General features: G+C 40.3%; 2 protein-coding genes across 4 annotated transcripts in view; one reads left to right on the top strand and one right to left on the bottom strand.

The window, feature by feature from the left end:
- Positions 1 to 5366, bottom strand: part of ccdc88ab (coiled-coil domain containing 88Ab) — a gene marked incomplete at its 3' end in the record, with an annotated part of 66366 nt that extends 61000 nt beyond the window's left edge. Inside the window, exons 1-2 of the mRNA XM_080481369.1 lie at positions 4734 to 5366; positions 4528 to 4628 (exon numbers count right to left, since the gene is read on the bottom strand). Of these exons, the coding sequence (XP_080337495.1) occupies positions 4528 to 4628; positions 4734 to 4796 (164 nt within the window). The 5' untranslated portion in view covers positions 4797 to 5366. The remainder of the gene's footprint in view (positions 1 to 4527; positions 4629 to 4733) is intronic.
- Positions 5367 to 13348: 7982 nt separating this feature from the next.
- On the top strand, positions 13349 to 22465 carry pnpt1 (polyribonucleotide nucleotidyltransferase 1). 3 transcript variants are annotated; one of them, XM_080481235.1, is made up of 28 exons: positions 13349 to 13602; positions 14217 to 14277; positions 14699 to 14773; positions 14889 to 14994; positions 15092 to 15141; positions 15224 to 15287; positions 15374 to 15421; positions 15539 to 15652; positions 16196 to 16382; positions 16611 to 16662; positions 17455 to 17512; positions 17598 to 17694; positions 17789 to 17891; positions 18097 to 18167; positions 18349 to 18385; positions 18496 to 18562; positions 18648 to 18737; positions 18879 to 18932; positions 19350 to 19459; positions 19564 to 19635; positions 20174 to 20237; positions 20346 to 20429; positions 20592 to 20675; positions 20782 to 20888; positions 21302 to 21357; positions 21753 to 21831; positions 21922 to 21969; positions 22040 to 22465. In XM_080481235.1, exons 1-28 carry the CDS (start codon positions 13484 to 13486, stop codon positions 22193 to 22195), a joined length of 2313 nt encoding a protein of 770 aa, XP_080337361.1. In that variant the 5' UTR covers positions 13349 to 13483; the 3' UTR covers positions 22196 to 22465. The 3 variants fall into 3 exon arrangements, with proteins under 3 accessions (XP_080337361.1, XP_080337362.1, XP_080337363.1); XM_080481236.1 differs by having other exon boundaries at positions 13376 to 13667; XM_080481237.1 differs by having other exon boundaries at positions 13378 to 13437.
- The last annotated feature ends 717 nt before the right edge of the window (positions 22466 to 23182 follow it).

The raw sequence follows: 23182 nt of genomic DNA, 5'->3' as shown, positions 1-23182 counted from the left end.
AAGGAAATGATAAAAACAGCAGCTGACAGAAAAAAAAATAATAATTTGTTTGTGTAGAAATAAGAAAAATTACCTTGATAAATTACAAACTTCAGTCACAAATGTCTCATTTTCATCACCTAACCTGCACATTCTGTCAACTTCAGGCAGTTTTTTTTTATTTCCGATTATCAATAGTGAAATGGGCAAATGCACATTACTTGGTTTCCTCTATATTACATTTAAAAATACATTAATGATTTCTCATGCTTTTTTTTCTTCAGTGTAATGCATGTTTTACAGTTCATTAGACTGACAAGAGGCCCACGAAATGATATTTGTTAAGAGCCACTCTGTGCATTAAGGTGTTAAATATTTCATTTCTACATCAAACCATTTTCCGCTGGGCTGTCAACCAAACCCTTCAAACACACAGGAGCTCAGAAGCAGTTTAAAAACAACTGAAAATAATCAGAGAAAAAGCAGAATCAAGCAGAGTCATGTGTTTCTTTGTATGTGGCCATTTCTGGACTCCATCAGCAATAATAAAACTACCAGATGGTCCTCCAACCTCCGAATATTCTACAGAGCCACAAAGGCTTATGAAGTCCAATATAGAACCCATATGGCTGCATAAAAATTAATAGACTTGAATGAAGCATATGAGAATCAACAAAGGAGTGAATTCCCCAACAGTCCTGGGCTTTAAACCAACACACTGTTCACTAATGTCGACTAACAAACTGAAACTCTTCCACAAAAACACTCAGGCCAATATACAGATTTAACTTGGGTAATATAACAATACAAACAGTATTCAGGTCCAATAGAGAAATAAAAAGGAGAATCTCCTTCATTTACCGTTTGAAACTTTATAAAGTTTACTTTTACTGCCTGGGGATAAATTTTATCTAATACAAATATTGCCTTTTAAAAGAAGATTTTGGCAAGTGTCAATGACAAAAAGGAGGTAGATGCAATAAAAAATGTTAAGTGATAGTTTTCTTCATATTCTCATGCTGATGTGTGCAGCCATATAGGAAGAGTCATGATATTCAGGTAAACCAAAATGTTAGAGTTTCTATCCTTGTCCTGTCACCACAGAGAAGATTAGTCATGCAAACGTCTCGCAACCAAAACTCCTGTTCACGAGATCTAGAAATTATTAAACTACTGGATAAATCCAGCCTGTCACACATTTGTAAAATGGGGTTTTCAGTATCGCCAAAACCAATGTGGTAGAATTAAAAAAAAAAAAAAATTAATAAAAAATATATTGAAACTTGAAGCCATCTTAAAAAAGGTGCCAATTTCATGTCATACAATCCAAACTGGTCATGTGAGAGTTAACCTGCAGAACATGTGTTACCAGTCTAAACTGATTTCAGCTAAAATGCACTTTCAAAGTCACTTTTTGTTGTGTTGCACAACTCTGCACTGGTAGAAATGCACAATAAGTATCTGGAAATAAGACACCAGCCAACCTGAAACATGTCGTGAGGCTGCTTTGCGTCAACTGTCCTTTGCTATTCCTTTTGTTGTCAATCTGTAACGCATAACTGTGATGCAGCAGCCTGCAGAGACCTGACTGACTGACTCTCGGTTGACCGAACAGGCCAACGAACGAGCACGGGTCTGCAGAACTGGCAGGAAAAAGAGGAAGATTCGACTGGACAGTTGTCACTCTGACAGCAAATTTAATTGGCGCCTCCTCGCCGAGCGGGAAAACGAATTGGTTTGACGGCGCGACGGCGGCGATCTAATTGGCTGGGTGATGTCAGTCACAGGAGGGCAGGGGGAGGGTGTGGGGACACGGTGCCATCTGGGTGTCTGTCAGCAAACCGTTGGATAATCCCAGGGTTTCTCGTCTCTCCCCGTCCTGTCCTGATGACAACTGCTGCCAGCCGGTCTGCCACATCTCCCACTTCAAGTGCCGAATGGAGACATTCACACTGCAGCACCACAGGCTCCAACAGCAGATATACCAGTAAAAATAGTATAAAGCTCAAGTTTCTTGAGCTGTACTGAAAGATGATGTGAACCATTTTAATAGAAAGCCATTATAATCATTGTGTTTAGGAGTGTTTCAACCGAGTATGCTCAACTTTCTAGCAACGTTATATTGCCACCTATAACACTTTTGAAGCAATATTTTAAATGTAATGGCTAAAATTGGTTCTGAACAGTTTTTTTTTTCCTTGTGCACAGAAGCAGACTTTTTTTTAAACCAAAGCAAAGCCAACTAACTCTCCACAATGTGTTTCAAGCTGTCAGAACAGAGCAGCTGAGGGGAAAACAAAATGCTTAAGTGAGGGTGTTTTTTGTGTGTGTAACATATAAAGTCGGCACTGATTATCACCTGCATTCAAAGAAGCTGGGGAAAAACTCACCTGTAGTTTTAAGCTACTTCTAATGAGAGAGGGGAGCATTTCTAAACACCCACGCTGGCCTCGTTCAGCTGTACTTTTCAATGCGGAACGGACTCAGGTTTCATTTTTAACAAATGTATGGGAAAATGCAAGACGACACAGCACATGTCCTTGTGTGATTCCAGGTATTTCTGACACATTCAGCCATTTTAGCCTGATGTGTCTCTTAGTAGGTGCACACATGCTGGAAAAGCAGCAGAGGCACATAAAGAACAGCCTCGCCAACACAAGATCTGACCAACACTGTAGCCCTTTTGTGTGGGAGTGTGGCTGGACGAGATGACTACCAACAGCTGCCTCAGTCCAAAACCAAATGCACAGGGAAAAAAAAACAAAAAACGGCCAGTTACACACTTACTCCCACGCAGACACAGAGGCCCTGCAGAAAGCTCTCGTGCACACACACACACACACACACGTAAACATAAACACACAGAACTGGCTGTGACTGGCAATCCCCGACATCCTGTCAGGCGATCGCGAAGCCAGCCAGTCACAGTTCATTTTAGCTCAGTGCTGCTAGCTGTTCTTTGCAGAACTAAACAGAAAACAAAAATGTGTTGCTTTTATTTGCCGACAGAAAGTCTGACGAGTACCTGATCACACATTTAAAATGAAGAACTTGAGGAATTGTCATGTGGCCTCGCAACCTGAGGCATTAATTTATCTTTTGCATGTCGCCCACTTGTTCCTTATGAAAGGAAATATTTTACAGTCTCGCTCACTCCTCATACCCTTCCCCCTTATAACCTATTTGCTTTCTACTATACGTTGTCCCCTGGGGGAAAATCTTCTGTGGGTTATAAAGACGGTGTGTGGAAGAGGATAGACGACTTTCTCAAGCTTAAACTTAAACGACCTCCCTAAACGCTGTTGTTTTCAATACCTAAAGCCTGATGGACAAGCCTGGGAATGAGAGGCACTAGTTTGAACCTTTAGATAGGCAGCTTAACAAACTGATCAAGGACATTGGAAGAATAGAGCACCGTCCAGAGACGGAAAACATACAGTCTTGTTAAAATACCTTTTCATGTGGCACAGCTACAGTCCGATCTAAAAATCTGCGTTGTTTTCCACTAAAATCTTCCTTTAGATATGAGATACTAATGCAAGTTGACAGGAGAGGATGTCCCATGAAAATACGCCACATAATCTCTTGAGAAGTGAAGATCAATTCCAGTGGGAGCAGGTTTGCTTGAATGCTCCCTCGGCAGCTGAGCAGCCCACGGAATGCTGACCGTGTAGAGTGTAGCATTAGTGGAAAATATGAAAAATTGTCCTGCTGGCGGGAAGTAGCAGCCCTGAGCCAGACAAAGGAATGGAAAGCTGTCTCCTGTCATGCTATATATATTAGTAGGCAACGGGAAAGACAGACATATTTCACACGCTGTGTCTCCTCCTCCTCCTCCCCTCCCCCCCCCCCCCTCCCCCTTCCTCATGCTGCATCCAACCTCACTCACTATCAAAAGATCTGCCAAAGCTTCTGCTTCCCTCCGAAGTGAATAAAAACAAATAAATGTACATCTCTGCCGGGCCTGCTGCACCATCTGCATCCAGGTTGGGAGTATAGCTACCATTAGTTTAGGGTTTCTATTTCCAGTTTAATCTACAGCACAGCATGAAACGAGAGCACTGCAGCTTCCAGGGGCGGGGTGTCTTCCACTCTGCTGCAGATGACAGGGTGAGAGTGACTGGGGGAGAAAAAAAAGGCTGAAGTTGTGGCAGAGCAGCATGAGGCATCCATGCACCAAAGATGTTGAGTCAGGAGCAGAAACCCTTCACAATGACCGTCTGCACGGATTTCCAACAGTGGACCCCCTCACAGCCCCCAATGTAAGATCTCTTTGTGTGTAGCCTACATTCACTCCAACAGACAATTTTCAAGTGGTGGATGGAGGCTGCACTTGCTTAATTTGTTCATGTGGGGATGACCTCACATAATAGCCCCAGGGCCAGTATCGTTTTGACCCTCCTCAGCCTCATGTACCGACCCTGCACGCTGAGAAAGCTGCACAAATATTCACGCAACTATTGAAAATGGTCCATGGGCATCAATTTATGAGTGTGATCATATGTTTGCATGCTCACACTGTTGGGAATAACAAGTGAAATCACTTACATCTCAATCATAATCTCGTTCAGGTAAATCCCATCCACTAATTCTATATATTCCGATAATTTCGATCCATCGGTCACTGTCGGCTGTCCCACAGTCTTCACCTGGAAATAAACGACACAATGCAAAAGAAATGCGTTAGGATGATAAAGGATGATGAATTGGTGCGTCTAGAACACAATGAATGGTCCATTAAGAGGGGGGCTTACCCAGCACACCAGAGGCGTGAGCATAAACTGCTCCAGCAACGGGGTGAAAACCTCGTTTTCCATAGTCCCAGGCGCAGTTTATTTCAGCAGATATGGTGGAAAATAACGTGTATGTGCACTCCCTGGGAGGTGTTTGTTTAGACTCCACTCATGTAGATGATTCGATTAAATCGACGCTCATTTCTGGCGAATAGAATAAAATCCACAATCTTCTCGACGCGTCCCAGCTGTTTCCAATGCCAACGACGGAGCCTGGCGCATTGGGAAGGGCAAACAATCACATTTTCTTGCTTCACAAAATGCCCCCAGATGTAGTAATTTTCAAATTTAGAGGCCCTTCGGCTGAGATTACTATCTACAATTGTGAAATAGAAGCGGACTACATGAGACCTGTGTATGGTATGGTTTTACGCAGAAGGTCCGTTACTGGCACAGGATCCGACGCAAGGAGGTCCAAAGGCTGGGAGGAGAGATTGGTTCAAAAAATTAAAAATAAAATAATGAAACATCCACCGCAGAAGGAAATCCGGAGGTTTAAGGTCCTGGTTGGGAAACGATCATCTTGGTGTTCATGGTGGACTCATGTCAGCTTCTCCTCCTGCGTCCGCCTCCGTCGAAACGCCGCACAGCACTGAGCCGAGGAGTCGAGATGATGACTGGAGGACGCGCAGCACCGCCTCCCTCCCTCCCTCCGCCTCCCCTCCTCTAAAAACACAAGTAGGACATCGACCAAAGCATCCCTTCCTCATTCGAGTATCTCACAGTCTTCCTTAGTTATGTTTCTCACAAAACATGTTTCCCAGCATGTGCACTGATGGTAAAAATAACTGATGGAAACATTTATTTATTAATTTTTTTTTAATGATAATTTTAAGGGAAAGGGCGTGTTTTGCACCTCTGTGGTTGTAATTTGGGAGGATTTCCCCGAGTGTTTAATTGACTTGCAGGTAGAAACAGAGGTGACTCCCTTTGTCTGCCTTCAGCAGCAGGCAGCACTTCAGAGGCAGCAGGGTGAGTACTGACACCTGGTGGGTAACGTAAAAAGATGTACAGGAAACGACGTTCAGCACAGTCATTTCCCGAACCCTTTTCTGTGTTTGCCCTGTGATGGACAATCCAGGGTAGGAGAGACGCAGAAGATAGCAGCCCATGGACAGCTGGGGTCGGATTCAGTGGAGTACACTGAATATACCAGCACAGAAAATGGATGGATGGGAACAAACAGATGTCTCACAAAACATGATAAGACAAACCAGAACTCAATATTTTTGTTGAAATATTCTTTAATGAATATGAATTAAGCTAAGATATGAAATATCATCCGGGCACAGATAGGATTTAGTATATTCTGTTTATAAGAGGCATTTCAACCAGCTGAGCCACCATGTCTCTGTCAGGCTGGATCATATGTGAGAGTTAAAGCAGAACTAAACTTTAAATAGCATTTTAAAAGCAAATGCAACCACAAACAAATACAAAGATGACAAAAAAAATCACATATATATATATATATATATCTTTTTCACTCAAACTGTATTTTGTAAGTCAGTGTTAGTCAAGATATGAATGCTAGTCTATTCAAGTTTAAATCAGTGATTCGAGGCCTTATCATCTCAAACAGATCTAGTTTTAAAGTTGAATTGGCATTGATCCAGTCAACCATCTTTATCCAACTAAAATCACACATATTGGAGCTGAGTCACACACATACTCACTTATTTAAAAGTCACCAATTAACCTCCTGCTCATGTCTTTGGACATTAGGAGGAAACTGGAATTGGAATTCAAAAGAAAATTAAACTCCTTGTGTGCAGTGAGGAATTTGTATGGAGGTGAGTGTAACATAAGAAATGCACAGAGCTTCTTTTTTTTTTAAAACACAGGATTACTTTTGGCTGCATCAGCAAACACATTAATGACTAAAAGATAAGCCTGGAGCTGCAGTCACTCACTACTGTGGTTGGAGACAAATAATCAACAACTGATGAATGGCTCTCACTGTGTGAATAGGGAGCGGAGGTCCGTGTGGCCAGATAGCCAATTAAAACACCATCACTGGTTTGGGAGCTGGAGACCTAGGTCACCTCTCAGGAACCTGCTCAGACTGAATGGATTATTGTCTTCTGGCTTCGCCTCAAACTTTCAATAAGCACAATTCAGCAGCGCTGTTGGATAAGCTGGAGGGCCTCATTTGCATTTTGAGTAACGGTTGCTCTTGTTAGAGGTTCAGCTGGAAATGTTTTTCCCAAAATAAGTTGGATTGGGGGGATTTGAGCCGAGTCAGTCCACATCGGCCGGTAAACCCATGAAGAAAGGCCCTATATACATGTATACATGCTGGGAGTGACGAGAAGTAGAAGATAATGCTGAGTGTCTGGGAGGCGAGAGCACAGAGCAGCACAGAGGCAGAACCAGACACATCTGAAACAAAAGGTGAGTTACTGAGAAGCACAGCCAGCCAAAGTAAACCTTGAACACTGGAAGTCGACTTCATTAAACTAGGAAAATGAACAATAAATTAAATAACTCACACAACGCGATCTCAGTTCTGGATGTCATTCATTCTCCTCTGTTGATATAACAATGACGTTTCTTTGACTCCGCCTTGACTTAATAAATCCCTCCTCAGTGGATGAGTGAATAAAAAGATATTGACCTCTTGACAAATTAATCTAAAATAAAAAAACATTTGGTTTAACATAAATGTTTTTCAATTGATTGTGTTCGTTCTCATTTTCAATCCCAATCTCAATTGTACCTTTCATTTGTCATATTAATATCTAATTTCCATATTAAATATTTTGTTTGATCAGTTTTTCTTTATCACTGTTGCCATGTTTTTGTCATTTGTATAATTTATCCAACTTTGTTTTCCTGAAGGTATTTCTAATCCTCTTCCATTGATTTGAATGATAATAATCACCTTTTAAATGACTTCTTTTCAAACATTCTCTTTTTTGTTTTCCACTGTTGTCACTGTATCAGTACTTTAACAAGAAATTTGAATTTGAACCAACCTGTATGAAAAGTGCATGATGAATAGCATTTGATCATTGATTGATTAAATTCCTGTGGTTACAGTTTTCTTAAATGTGGCTGAATCTAGATGCTGAATACACCAGCTCACTTTCAACCAGCAGTCGGAAACAGATATTTAGACAATTACAGGAAGTTTCTGATTGAGCTGATTGAGATTGAGAAAATTGGCTCAATTACTGTGATCCCATCTAGATAATATGGTGCAAAATGGGGGAAATGGTGCCGAAGCATCTCATCAAGTCCTCTCAAATCAATTTTAGACTTTTTCTGAGGCATTCCACTCTCACGTGTGCCACCCAGTTGCCTCAGCAGACTATTAAACTCTGACGCAGATAATGAAAACTCATCATGGGTCGTGCAGCGCCTGCTTTACGCACACAGCAGCCTCGACGCAATCATGTTCTGTTCAATTACCGCACAGGATTTAGACGATATTGGGTTTCGTGATCATGGAGTGGCGTTAATTTGCATTAGTGTTGGGATTCATTAACCTCACACTGAACAGTGTGCTACTTCCTGTTTCATCACAGTCTGTGTTATTCATCCTGCTTTTAGGAAGTCTTGTCACAAAAGTGACTTCCACCTCCACCTCGTGACTCAGAGCCGCAGCAGCATTGCTCGCACACAGTGGTTTGAAAACACCAACCGCCTCCTCTGATCAGACTCTGCAGAAACAGTGGGGAAGCACATGAACATTTTTCTCTTACTAATCTCACCAAACATCAAATGTCTAAAAGCCACACTGTTCCCTCTCTGTACAACCAACTGAGACTTTCTCTTAAATGACTGCAGCTTCCTGTTAGTTATTTCACAGGAATTTACAAGCCCTCACAAACATGTTGGTTTGGAGCTGTGTTGAACGCAGGGTGGGCTGACTTAGGTCGGACTGAATTCTTTTCTTTCTTGAAGTTACTCATAACCTGGAATGACCTTTCCTTGTAAAGGAGTATGACTAAGGCTTTTTGAAATGGAGACGTTAGTCAGCACTCTGTTGAAAATCAGTGATAAGAAATACTGAATGTCTCACATTCACTCATTAGGCCACAGAGAGAAGTCAGAACTAAATGTATGATGAGTAAAAGTGCATGTTTAACACGTATGAGATTAGTGGGAATGACAAGAACAAACATATCAAGGAAGAGTACACTGAACTGAAATAAGTGTGATGGAGTAGTGATTAGCCCAGTTTAAGTCCAGGTTTTGGGACTGTCATACACAGTGTAGGGATCTCTGATTCCAGGATCCGGCATTTCTTGTGTGTATTTATGATTCACCTTTATGCTGGGCTGTGATTCCCCTCGAACTCTCCTCTCCTGACCTTGTCTGTTGTTTCTCACCAGGTCATTGGATTTCTCTTGCCTGCACTTCTGTCTCATTGGGCTGAATTCCCCCTGCGTCTGAACCATGTCAAGATGGATTATCAGGAATGTGGTTTGATGTTTTTCTTGTCATGTTCATCAGCACGACTGACAAGCACGGCCATCCGGGAGAGGCTCAAAGTAAAACTGCTCCTCCTCCACATTAAGAAGAGCCTGCTGAGGTGGTCGCCTCCCGTAACACTGCTGCCACCCACGTCCCACTTGAAAGAGGCCCGAGGTCGTCAAAGAAGAGATGATATCTCCTGGTTGGGGTTCTTTGCTTAACACATTTCCACCCTGATTCCATGTGGACAAAGCAGGAGAGAAGAGAGATGGACTAAACACATGCTTAAAACCATAAATTACTTACAAAATGTGTATTTTGCCTCAAGAATACCTTTTTTTTAACCTTGTAAGCATGACATGAAACATGTGGTGGTTATTTCCTCACTGCAAAACAGGGTTTTGGAGATCAATTGGACATTATTGATACATCTCAAGAGATGCATAGTTTTTCAGATATACGTTTAAGCTTCAACATAGTGGAAATATCATCATAACTTCTTGGTGGTGAGAAATCAAGTCAAGGAACAGTTTTCCTGTCATGAAGCATCCCCTGTTCTTCTCTAGATCATCAGAAAATTATTTGAATTTCTGACCTCTGTTCGAACAGGGGAGGTCACTCTGACAATCCACTTCATCTCTGTTTGCCCTCGTCGTGCAGGACTGCTCTGGGAAATCAATGTTGATCACTGAAATCTCCAGCTAAATTGACTTTAACCTCTTCACATAGCACTACAGGGCAATAAAATCAGAGTCTTCACCAGCTCCAATATGCTGATACATCTCTTAAAATCATGTTTTGCGTGAGAGATATAGAGACATAATATGATTATATAATCATGAATGCACTGTAACTGTCTTCCAGCTCCTCCACCAAATGGCAGAATTTAGTTTTAATATGTTTCACTGTGTTATTCCAATCATTTAACCCACCATGATCACAGTGGAGTCTAATGTCTCCGAGATGAGCCTTAACGACATGCATTAATGGTCTGAGCCCAAAAACTATTAGTCTGTTTGCAGTCCTCAAGGCCTCAAGGCTTTAAAGTCCTCTGCCATCTGACGGCTTTTCAGATCAGCAGCACAGCAGGGAGCCACAATTTAGGAAAGCTGAGATCCCATGTTTAATGGATTAAGAATTGCAAACTTTTGACCACTAAAACCAAATAAACATGAGTTTTTTAGTAGAGAATAAATCCCTCTTTTTATTGATAGTATGTAAATGTACAATACTAACTTTTATGATGACAAAATACCTACAACCTCATGAGTACAGCTTCTGAAATGTGAAGAGTAAATCATTTAAATAGATTTTTTTAGTCATTCAGAGATTTGGACTTTTGATTGCACAAAACAAGCTGTGTTGATTTTGGCTTTAGAAAATGTGGATTTAAATGGGATGGGAATTCTCTCACAAATCAATCAATCCACTGAATAATTGAGCGATCTATCTGCAGCTAATCTATAGCAGGAATAATTAGTTTTTGTGCAACACTGTATAGATTTCTCAAAATTGAATTGAATTATGCACCACCAGAAAAGCAAAATCCTCAGGAAATGATAAGAAATTGGATTACAATAGTATAATCTTTATACTTTGGCTGCTGCCTTCAGGGCTCGTCACGATAAATCATCTGCAATCATATATACACAATGTTAAACACATCCACGTTCCTCCATCATTTTATCCAGGAATCTCCCCTGAGGCCTTTGTCTTCTCCTCCTGCTAAATCTCTAACATACGTTTTCCCAGTATATTCCCTATCTCTGGTCAGCACATGTTGACACACTATCTCAACCTGGATTTATTTGTAGAATGATGAACCTCAGGCGTCCCTCTGTTCTGTTCATTTTTAATCCTGTCCATCCTGCTCACTCCCTATCTCAACATCTTGATCTCTGTCATCTACAGCTCAGCCTGCTGTCCTTTACGCAGCACAGCTTTCTAAACCAGAAACCCTAACTGGTCTCATACACCTTTGCTTTCTGTCTTGCCGCTGTCCTTTTGTCACACATCAACTCTGAGACTTTGACACTTGTCTTCACTCGCTCCATCCTGCCTGCACACTGTCCATTGCTCTTCATGTTTGATCCTATGTACACCTTTGCTCCCTACATTCCTCCTTACACCTTCACCTTTCCACCTGCCTCCCTCTCATTTGCACACATATATTCTGTCTTGTATTTAAAAACCCAGTCACTCTTCTCTCCACTGCACATCTCTCCAAATTCGTTTCCACTTGCTCACTCTACTCTTCCCATAGATTATATTATCATCTGCAAATATTACGGTTCATCTTGCCTAATGTATACTTTGACTTACAGATGCCATTTTTCTGCATTTGGAACTTTTATGATGATGTCTTTCTGGCTTCAGATATGTTACACCTTTACTAAATTGGAAAAGGTTGATTGATGACCCTAAATTCCCAATAGGATAAAGCAATATACAATGGATGGATGGATGGATGGATATGTGACAGCCATCTTTATAAAAAAGGCTTTTCTTCTCCTCCTTTGTTCTGAAATTTCAGAGACTGTGAGTTGGTACCGAAGCCATGTGCCATAATGTAAATATCACACTTGTGACAAAAAGCATTACTTTTTGTCACTTGAAGCCTCCAAGAGCTGCCAGTGTTATGGTTCCTTCAAACATTATACACGTCCGTATTAATGACATCAACAATGGCTTCTTGCTGATAGAGAAGAACAAAACTACTTATTATTATAAAAAAGGTGTTAACTAAGAAGTTACAATACACAGGCACAAATTCGTTTTGTTCACAGGAACTGTTAATGTGATCTGGTTAACATTCTAAAGAAAATTTTTTGATGTGGATTTCTGGGGAAATCCTAATTACACTCCTGCTGGAAATCCTTAGGACACTCTGTATGTGTATGATGAGTGAAAGGAGGCTGCTATATTTTTACCTTATGAAACATCCCAGCGTGAAAATCACCACTAAGTATGTTTTGTTGTATATTTTAATGTCACAATGTTCTGATATCTTTTTTTTTAACGTCACTAAGGACCCAGGTTAATAAATAAACGTTTGTTCAGATACAGATGAACACTGAGCAGACAACCAACCTCTACTTTGGTGAATAGACATTATCATCTCATCAAAGAGTAAATCTTCAAAAACACAGCATTACAGCAACATCCACTGAGCTGCTGCAGATCATTGTGGTCCACAACAAGACACTGACTGGCCCATTACACACAGATAGTCTGTGGCTCTGCTTGATATTAATGAGAAGTCATTGTTTCCCGCAGCCATGGAAACAAGATAATACTCGTAGACACAGTGGTAATAATGTGAATGTGTGGGTTTCAATATTTGAGTCCTTGCGCACGATCCTGCTACTCTCCCCTGCAATTAGCTGCTTTCTGTGCGTGTGCATTTACGCGAAAGTAATTTGGAGCGTGTTAGAGATGCTGTTAACACTCATCTGTTGCCATAACAACTGCAGCAGCCCTGCTGTCAGAGAGCTGGCTCTCTGGGTGACTGCTGAAATCTCTGCCAGTAAACTAAATTTGATGGTTACTCTCTGATGTGCAGCAGAATGTCAGGGGCATTGTGACTTACATGAAGACTGCATGAGCTGTTTATAAGAAATAAAAATTTGTCATATTACAAGGTGATCATAACATTGGCTGTCATATTGTGCAAAAATATTTTAAATATGTTTTGGATAGTTACAATTGATCTTGGAAGATGCAATTTCAAGTACATATAGCTATATTGAAAAACAGTGGCATATTGTTAGTTTCACAGATTACATAAATGGATATAGTGATATGCACATATTTGAAAACGGCGTCTTGTTAATTTTTGTAAACGTTATGTTTATAAGACTGACATCTAGTGGCGTCATTTCAACATGCATATTTCGAAACTGCTTTTGTAGTTGTTTGTTAGTCTTTTGTAGTTATTTTTGTGGTCTTTTTTGTAATTGTTTTGGGGTTTTTTTGTAATTGTATTGGGGTTTCTTCAGAAGTAGTTTTAGGTTTTTGTAGTTGTTTAGGGTTATTTTTTGCTAACTAACAAAACATTCCAGATGTAACTTGTAAAACACATAAAGCGGAACTATAGTTGTTTCTGTAGGTCGGACGTTTCTGATGTTACACACGGAACGCGGCCTGTCCAATCAGAGGACGCGGCAGTATGACGTCACTCCGTAATGTAACGAACTGTCATGGCGGCGCCCTCATGTAAACTTGAGCTGTGACGGCAGAGACGGCAAGAGTATATCATTTTATGAGTTTTGTGTGTGACTCGTTAAAAAATGCGGTTCCTACTCGAGCTGAGCCGCTCGGCTGTTCGCCTTCATGTACGTTCATGTCACCAAAGTGTTTACAGCAGGCACACAAACCCGCGGAGTGTGCGAGTGGGGCTCGGAGACAAGTGAGCTGACTTCACTCATTTCTCTGATTTTGACTGGGGACCAAACGGATGGTTTCTTTAGCACTGTATGTGTGTGAGATGCTGCGTGCGTGTGATGCCACTTCTGTATGTGCACTTAAAAACAAAATTGTACATTTATTGGTGCTTTTTCGAAGCTCTCAGTTCAACACAAATAACCTGTTTAACTTTTTATTCGTATGGTATTTTCTACTGTACTGCATTGTTTCTTAAGGTGTTCTTTTCTTATCATGGAGGCATATATAGACAGGGTTCGATTTTTTTAATCAACCCGCTGAAGTTTACACTCAGCATAAAAATGAAGGGTAAAAAGATAATTTTATTGGTATTGAACGTGGCATGGTGATTGTTGATGTGTTGCTGTCTGTCTCTGAGCTTGATAGGAGGGAAGTCACACATAAATAACCACATCCTAAGCACTTCCTTCAACTCATACCGAAAGTCTTAAGATAGATATCAATATATAAAATGTTACTTATGTCTCGTGTTTGTGGATGAGGGATCATATCATGTGGTAGACGTGGCACCGTGTACAGTGGGTACTCCACGCAGTCTGTTGGTGTTTTGATGTATTTGCTTTCTTTTTGTTGTTGTAGGAAACTTGAAATTTCCTCCGGGAGATTGGCTAGATTTGCTGATGGATCTGCTGTAGTGCAGGTACTCCTTTAATCCACATTTTTCATTATTCTTTGTTTTTTCAAAGATATTCACCTAATGTTAATTCAGTGCTTTTTTTTTCACTCTCCGTTGGTCTTTGCATTCATTCTTCCAAATGTTTTCAGAGAATGAAAACATTATTTTAAATAACACGAAGGGCTATGTCATTTGTAAATATTTGGTATTTCTTGTTTTCGAATGTATGAATTAATATAGAAAGTTTAGGGAAAAAAAGCATAATACTGTAAAACTCACTGATGTATTTTTTGAGTTAATATGCATTTGAGTAATAAACCAGTAAACTAATAGGTTTTAATGCATTGTAATGTCATTTCCACTCACAAAATCTGTGTCATTTCATCCTTCTCTACTGAGCAGGAGAGTTTAAGGAATATAAATGTTGCACTGTGATTAAATGTAGATGGAGGACACGACTGTGATGGTGACCGCTGTGAGCAAAACCAAACCCTCCCCGTCCCAGTTCATGCCCCTCGTGGTACGTTCAACACTTTGGCTGAATCCATATGCAGTCTGCATTTTCTTATTTGATAGATGACTAAGCCCTCAGCGGTCACCTGAAATAAGAAAATGTTTCTGGTTTTGATTAACAGGTGGACTACAGACAGAAAGCAGCGGCTGCAGGTCGAATCCCCACCAACTATCTGAGGCGAGAGCTGGGCACCACCGACAACGAGATCCTCACCAGCAGACTGATCGGTCAGCCGATGAGAATCTTCTTCGTCTTCCTTTGGCTTTTGACACACAATCATTGTACCATGAATGTCTGTGACTAAATCTCGTGTATTTTGTTCAGATCGATCGATTCGACCACTTTTCCCCTCGGGTTACTTTTATGACACTCAGGTCAGTTCAGTTTGACATTCTTTTCTCTTTATTCTTTGTATAGGAATAGTAATGTTTGCATGTACATTTTCTTGTCCTGCAGATCCTTTGCAACCTGCTGGCTGTTGATGGCGTTAATGATCCGGCTGTGTTGGCTATTAATGCAGGTGAGGTTATGTTTGAGCCATCCCTGTTCCACAGAGAGTCCATTTTTTAAGATCTTAAACTAAAACTGTGTTTTCTTTGATAAAAGCTTCTGCAGCTCTGGCTCTGTCCGACATCCCCTGGAATGGACCCATCGGTGAGGAACACACAGCAGATTTACCTTCAACACATCTCGGTCTGTTGGTTTAGGTTATACACTTTCAATTAGTGTGATGCCACTGACTTGTGTTTGAACGGCCTGCGGCTGGTTCAGGTGCTGTGCGTGTGGGAATGGTTAATGGAGAGTTGCTGGTCAACCCCACGAGGGCGGAGATGGCTTCCAGCACGCTGAACCTGATCGTGGCCGGGGCTCCCAGCAGTCAAGTGGGTAAGTTGAGGAAATTGTTTATATATTTTGCTCACAAAATATTTTCAAATTTTAGTTATCACACTGAGTAGTCTGCAAGTCCAAGTATAGTTAATGACAATAAAGGGTAGTCCCATTTCTCACTTCAAAATCCAGTTCATTTAGATTTTATCATATTCAGAAGCTCTGACATGTTGCTTTTATCATTGACTATTTATTGTCTCAAGATTTCCTTATTTATAGCATTATTTATCAGTTTTTTCTAATCTTGGAAGATGCTTTAGTGCACTTGAAAGTAAACCACTGAATGCAACCTAAAGGACCTTATTGTGTGTCAGTGACTTAATGTGATATCATTTCTAATTTATCATACATTGGTTGTTCATCTATTGCATTTTTAACATGTCCGTGATATCAGTAGCTGAGTATGCAAAAGTGAGCCCAGTTACAAAGATTTAAAACCTCCAAACAAGCTCAGCTTGGTAGTTTTCAGGATTGCAGGACATTAGACACTTTCCTGTGTCTCGGCATAACTTTGGCTCACTTGCCTCATGTGACTGTCAGTGATGATCGAGGCGTCGGCAGAGAACGTGCTGCAGCAGGACTTCTGCCATGCGATAAAGGTGGGCGTCAAACATACGCAGCAGATCATCCTCGCCATCCAGCAGCTGGCCAGAGAGCAGAACATCACCAAGCGCGTCCCCGCCAAGATGTTCTCAGTCCCGAATGACATGGTGGAGCATGTTCGGAAGTAAGATCAAAGACTTTACTGTTTAGTAGTGCTGAAAAGAGCAGATAATAAAGATGATAAGGAGTCTGTGTAAAATTATCTGAATAAAACTGAGAAACTTTTAGGTTTCAGTGGTTTTCCTGTACAGTTGTCTGTTTGCTTTATGAGAAATTGTTTTAATCTCGATTCCTCAAAACTGAGTAATAAATGTTAGAAATCTCAGATTTTCCCTTTTTCTTCCCGTTACAGTGTCGCTTCTGAGGGGATCTATGGAGTTTTTACTGAATACAGTCATGATAAGGTAAGACCTGACATTCCTGAGGACTCTTCCTTGTTCTTTGCTTCTTCAGCCATCATTTTCAACTTTGTGTTGGCAAAGCATTTCTCAACACTTTGACTTCTATCCTGTCACTGCTGAGAGGTTTTGGCATGCATCGTTATTTTAACCAAAACTACTAGACTGTTTATGATATTTCAGAAAATCAGAAACTCAAAATCAGAAATGACAAAAGTAGCTTTGAGTCCTCAGACTAGTTGTTAGAGCGACACGCAGGACTTCTACGATACGAGTGAAAAGATTCAAGAAGCAGCTACGCTCACCAGTTGTACATATTTTGACTCTTCTGTAGGTATGAAATCCAATTAAATGCAGTCAGTCTAGCAGTAAAAGGAGTTGAATACCAGTGGGGGGTGTCTGTGACATTTTTCAGATTTCTTTCAAAATCTCAGACATCGATGCTCAGGACATTTGATACAAACTACTTCATGTGTCTGGTAACGATTAATTGAGATGTATCAGCAAAATAAAATGCCTGGATTGATTTTTGGATTGATTGAACACTAGGAGTGGAATGATGAAGGTTCATTTTAATAGAATCAGCTGTCAAATGTAACGTGTTGAAGCAAAAACGTTTCAATCTGACAGCTTGTTATTGAGCTTTTCATTGTCCAGACTGCGTGTTTATGAGATGTGTTCTATCAAAAGTAGTTTCTCCAGATACTTTTTCACAATACAACAAGATGTGCCCAAGCTTCGACAACCAGAATGTGGTTACAACTGCTTCCTGTCTCCTCTCAAAATGCTCCATTTTAGATCTCAAGAGACGAAGCAATCAACAAAATTCGCCTGGAAGCTGAAGAGAACCTAAAAGGTGATCCACTAAAAGGATTTCAGCTTTTCCCACTCTTGTTTCTTATCGTCTCAAATTCAAACCGTATAATGTCTCTCTTCTGTAGAGAAATTCCCACAAGCTGAGCCCTTTGAGATCATCGAGTCCTTCAACACTGTGTGTAAAGAAATCTTCCGCGGGTTAATTCTCAACGAGTACAGGAGGTGAGCTCAACCTGTGCTGACTGTAAACGCTCCTGGTCAATTCTCTGGCTGAATGCAATAAAAGGTGGACGATTTCTCCTGCATGTGTTTTCAGGTGTGATGGGAGGGAGTTGACCGCTTTGAGGAGCATTTCTTGCGACATCGACCTTTTCAAGCCTCTCCATGGCTCAGCTCTGTTTCAACGAGGACAGACACAGGTCTGTCAGGAATTCAGACTTTCGCTATCTTTTCTTTAAATGGCACTCAGTAGTTAAACTTCATTTTTGTAAAAATTGATTAGTCTTTCTTCAGCTAAGAAAGGTCAAATATTGCACTTTTCATTCTGAATGTGATAGCAGGAGGGAGCAATGACACTGTAATAACTTACACTGCCTGGGCCTTTTGGTTGTGTGCGTCCTGCAGGTGCTGAGCAGCGTCACATTTGATTCCCTGGAGTCCAGTGTGAAAGCAGATATTATCACCACAGCTCTCAGGTAAAATAAAAACTGAGTAGTGCACAGTAATCACCGCCACTGTACCTGTTATTTTATGTTTCCCTTAGTCATTTAAATAATGATTTAACCAACACGATAAATACAAGTTAAAGCAGTAGTATGTAAAGAAATCACTAAAATTAGACTATTTAAATGTTCATCTTTTGTTTCCTTTCTGCAGTGGAATCAAAGACAAAAACTTCATGCTGCATTATGAAGTGAGAAAAATCCTGTTTTCTGATTTTTGAAGTTGCATTAATTGTACATGGGATTTAATTTCTTTCTTCTATGAAGTTGAATTTAAAATTAATCATGTTTTTCATTTCAGTTCCCTCCGTATGCCACCAATGAGATTGGGAAGACGGGCGGCTTCAACCGGAGAGAGCTCGGACACGGTTTGTTTGCATCCCATGTCCTCGCCGCTTGTTCGATGCTCACTGTCGTAAAGACTCGTTTGTGAATTGTTCTGTGCGTTGGCAGGAGCGCTGGCTGAGAAGGCTCTGAGACCAGTCATTCCTAAGGACTTCCCTTTTACTATCAGGGTCACAGCCGAGGTGCTGGAGTCAAACGGTGAGTGAGGTGATGCAGTTTCTAACTGTGGAAACGACGTCCATATCATGTCCATATCATGCTGCAAATTTCTCCACATGCGAGATAAATAAAGGGATATCTTATCTTATCTTATGTTTTCCACTCCTCCTCTTCTTTCAGGATCCTCCTCGATGGCTTCGGCTTGTGGAGGCAGTCTTGCTCTAATGGATGCAGGTAACTAGTCTTCAATTTGAGGATGCATAATGCAATAAGCACAAAAAAAACAACCTGTAAAAATGAACAGTACAGAAATAGTGCTTCAACATCTCGATGCTTAAAATCTGACCTCACTGTGATGAGACAGAAATTTGAGAAAATACACAAATCGAATTACATTGTTTAACTGGAATCACTCTTTTGTATACAAGTTGTACAAACCACGAAACAAGGAAGTTGACGAAATATTGGATCAAATGCAAAATATTGAATGTTTCACTGATATGAAGCAATAAAGTTCCTTTTTAGTTGAAATGCAGCTACAATAGCTTTTCATGAAATCTCAAACTGTTAATTAATTAATGATGATGATGATGATGATGTTGAGCTCTTAAGTTTATGGTTTCCCTCACATGTCCATGTCCGTGTCTCCAGGTGTTCCCATCTCTGGTGCTGTTGCAGGTGTGGCTGTTGGCCTCATCTCTAAAGCAAACCCAGACAAACCCGCTGAGATAGAAGACTACAGATTAATAACAGATATCCTGGTCTGTGTGTAGTAACTTTCTCCTATCGGTGATAAGTGGTGTGTTTTTTTCATTTGTGAAAAAAAAGAGAGACCCGTATTGTGAGATGTTCTTGTTTTAAACAGGGAATAGAGGATTACTTGGGAGATATGGACTTCAAGTTAGCAGGAACAAATAAAGGCATCACTGCTTTACAGGTAACGACATGTTTAATATCGTCTTTTTGACTTTACTGGAGTCAATCCATCAGGTTTTCATTTAAACTTTTTGAAGCATGAGATTTGAGAAGAAACCAGATGTTAACATTTACATGGATTTTTTTTTTTTTAAATGGAAAATCCTAATAAAAACAATCTGTATTCTTTATGGAAGCATGTTTCACAACTCAATGATTGGAGAAGAAAATAGGTAATAAGACAACAATTGAAATTATTGTAATGCAGAAATATAACAAATGTTTCAGACTGTTTATAGAATTAACATAACTTTTAAAATCCTACTAGTTCACACTTTAAACTGCTTTTCTCAACAAAAGCTTCACTGTGAAAACCTTTATAAAGTCTGACTTTCTATTAAAACTTCCTACCAAAATGACTCCTGGAGATTAGACATTTATTTGGACGTTTTCGTGTAAAAGCCTGAAGCGGTTTGAATATCTGGCAACTCTATAGATTGTGACAGTAAATCAACGCTATCTGTGTTTTAATTCCAGTCTCTTTCTTTCCTAAACTTCAGGCTGATGTGAAGATACCAGGGTTACCTCTGAAGGTGGTGATGGAGGCCATCCAACAGGCCACAGGTGCCTCATCAAATGTTAAAACTTCACATTTACTTTCATATAAATATCAATATGAATACATCGAGTCATCATGTTGATGTATTCTGTTTCGATACTCTTTTATTTCAGCGGCAAAAAGGGAAATTTTGGGCATCATGAACAAATGTATCGTCAAACCCAGAGAGCGCAGGAAAGAGAACGGACCTGTGGTTGGTAGGTTTTCTTTTTTTTTTATTTAATAAAAGTGTATTTAAAAGTATATTTTATATGTGGAGTCTGAAACTGATCGAGATTTTCTTGTCTAGATTTCGTAAATGGCCTTAGGGGTTAGAGTAAACTGGTTAAAGCTTCAAGTTTTCTTGTCACTGTTGTCAGAAACGGTGAGGGTACCAGTGTCAAGACGAGCTCGCTTCGTTGGTCCGGGAGGATACAACCTCCGCAGGCTTCAGGCTCAGACAGGTAACAAGCAAATGTATTGAGTGAAAAAAATGAAGTCCAGACTTCCACATAAATAAACCTGCAATATTTTCCTGCTTCTTCATCCCGTTTCATTTTCTGGTCTAAGGCGTAACGATAAGTCAGGTGGATGAGGAGACTTTTTCTGTGTTCGCACCAACGCCGGGAGCCATGCATGAAGCGCAGCAGTTTATTCACGAGATCTGCAAAGACGACGTGAGTCCAAACCTCATTCAGGCAACTGTCGGCCCACTGACCTCTTTAGCGGTCCTCACGACCAAGTTCATAATATTTACATAAGGAGGAAAGTCATTTTGGTTTTATTTGAGCTTCATATACTCTTTACCCACAGTTTTAAATCAAACCTTTCTGAGCCCCACTTCCCACAGATTGTTATAGTGCAGATACTTTGTCACTATTTGGCTCGTGAGTAAGACATTTCTGTAATTACTGCATTTAAATTAAAATTTTATTAAGCCTCATCACAGAATGTCATGTGTCACCTATTTGCAAATGGATGTTATTAGACTTCAAAACATTTAAATAGCTGTACAATCAAACATGAAAATATTGTCTATTTATGCGTGGGTTTGTACTAAATGTGAAAGTCTAACGTGTTTGTTTTGCAGCAAGAACAGCAACTGGAGTTTGGCGCTGTCTACACTGCCACCATCACAGAAATAAGGTGAACTAAACCACTGCATTTTACATTTACGTTTACTCATGAACACTATTTGATCATTTATCAGAATGGATATTTGGAAGAAAAGACTTTGCAGTAGATCGAAAACCATTAAAAGCTTGTAAAAAGGTGTCCAAATGATATTTTACATCCATTTCTTGTAATACTACATTAAGGTTTCCCAGTTTAAATTGACAGTTTCAGTTGCCCGCCGGGCTGTATGTGGCCCACCTGTTGAAGCCAGTAAACCCATGAAGGTGCTTCTGCCAATTTTATTAGATACTTTATTTGCAGTTGCTGTTGAGTACAGAAGAGGGAAGACAATTGAATGTGAATATTAAATGTCATAACCTAATAGCATGCATACTAAAGGGCCATTCTTCTTGGGGTTTTTTTAGAGATATTGGTGTGATGGTAAAACTGTATCCCAATATGAGTGCAGTCCTGCTGCACAACTCACAGCTGGACCACAAACGGGTCAGTAAATCTGCCTTTAAAACAGTTTGTCTGACTTTATGAGTGTCTGAAGGATTGTGGAATCACTGTTTTGTGTTGTTCCTCCTCCAGATCAAACATCCCAGCGCTTTGGGTTTAGATGTAGGACAGGAGATCCAGGTACGTGTTTGTTAGCTCAGACAGTCAGTGGGCGTCTGCTGCTCCTCTCTAAATACTGCTCTGCTCCCAGGTGAAGTATTTCGGACGAGACCCGACAGACGGCCGGATGAGGCTTTCCCGGAAGGTGCTGCAGTCTCCTGTAGCCACTGTTGTCAAGACACTGAGCGAGAAACAGAGCATCCACATGGGTTTGGGCAACAGCCAGACAACCACCACCGACTCCTGACTCCTAAAAATTTAATGTTTTCTCATGCGTCTGCATCAAAAATGTAACAATTTATTTTAGTTTTGCTGAGTGAATCACATCCATGGCCGTGGTAACGCTGCCTCGTGTGCAAAGACACTTCCATGTTTGATTTCTGCTGCATCGGTCATGCAGTCAGTACCAAACTCCAGAGAAACAAAAGGAGGGGAGAGGTTTTTTTTTTTTTTCTATATCCTGTTCATGTTGTGTAAGATTTATTATATAAGTCACTGTAATAAATTGATTACTGACGTTTTTGTGTTTCTTTAAAAAAAAAATGAAAGCACAGATTAACAATAAAAAATGGATCTTACCCAATATTCTGATGCTGCATCTTATAGAAAACTTACAACAATTTTAACTCACTGGCAAAGAGACATGTATCGCCTTCTTCACACAAGAAGAAAAAAAGAATCCCCTATTTTCTAAACCAACTAGAAAAGTTGTAATTACTTCACACAAAATTGTACCAAGATTCAGTATTTTTAAAGTGTATAAACTACATGGAAAACGTCCCACATTAACTGGTATTACATCACACCTGTAGAAACTGCTCAGGAAGGAGCATCCTGAGGAGGTAGAGATGCTGATCGGCCCTCCTGACAAGGGAGCAAGTGTTGCAGCTCCAGGTGAGGTCCTAGGCGAGGTGTACACACAGATACCTGAAGCAAGAGACCACCACAGCTGTTCCACACATATCTGTGTGTGTGTGTACACATCAGGTTTTTTTTTAAGAAATATGTAAATTGTGAGCATTTACCAGAATTAACTGGCACTTCATTGAAGAAAAACTAAAGGAAAAATGTGCAGCTGTAAATTATTTCTGTATGATATTCCACCAGTTTACTGGTTTCAGAGTTCAACTTAGATGGCAGTAGTATATGTAATTTATTATTCTTTGTCTCTGTGGTGTGAAAGTTGCTGTAATAAAACTATTTAAAACTTAAGTTAATGTTGTTTCTCGTTGAA

Source organism: Lipophrys pholis (assembly GCF_963383615.2).
Source record: "Lipophrys pholis genome assembly, chromosome: 15".
Taxonomy (NCBI): Eukaryota; Metazoa; Chordata; class Actinopteri; order Blenniiformes; family Blenniidae; genus Lipophrys; species Lipophrys pholis.
The sequence above is the reverse complement of the archived record's forward strand: the minus strand, read 5'-3'. Positions and strand labels throughout refer to the sequence as shown.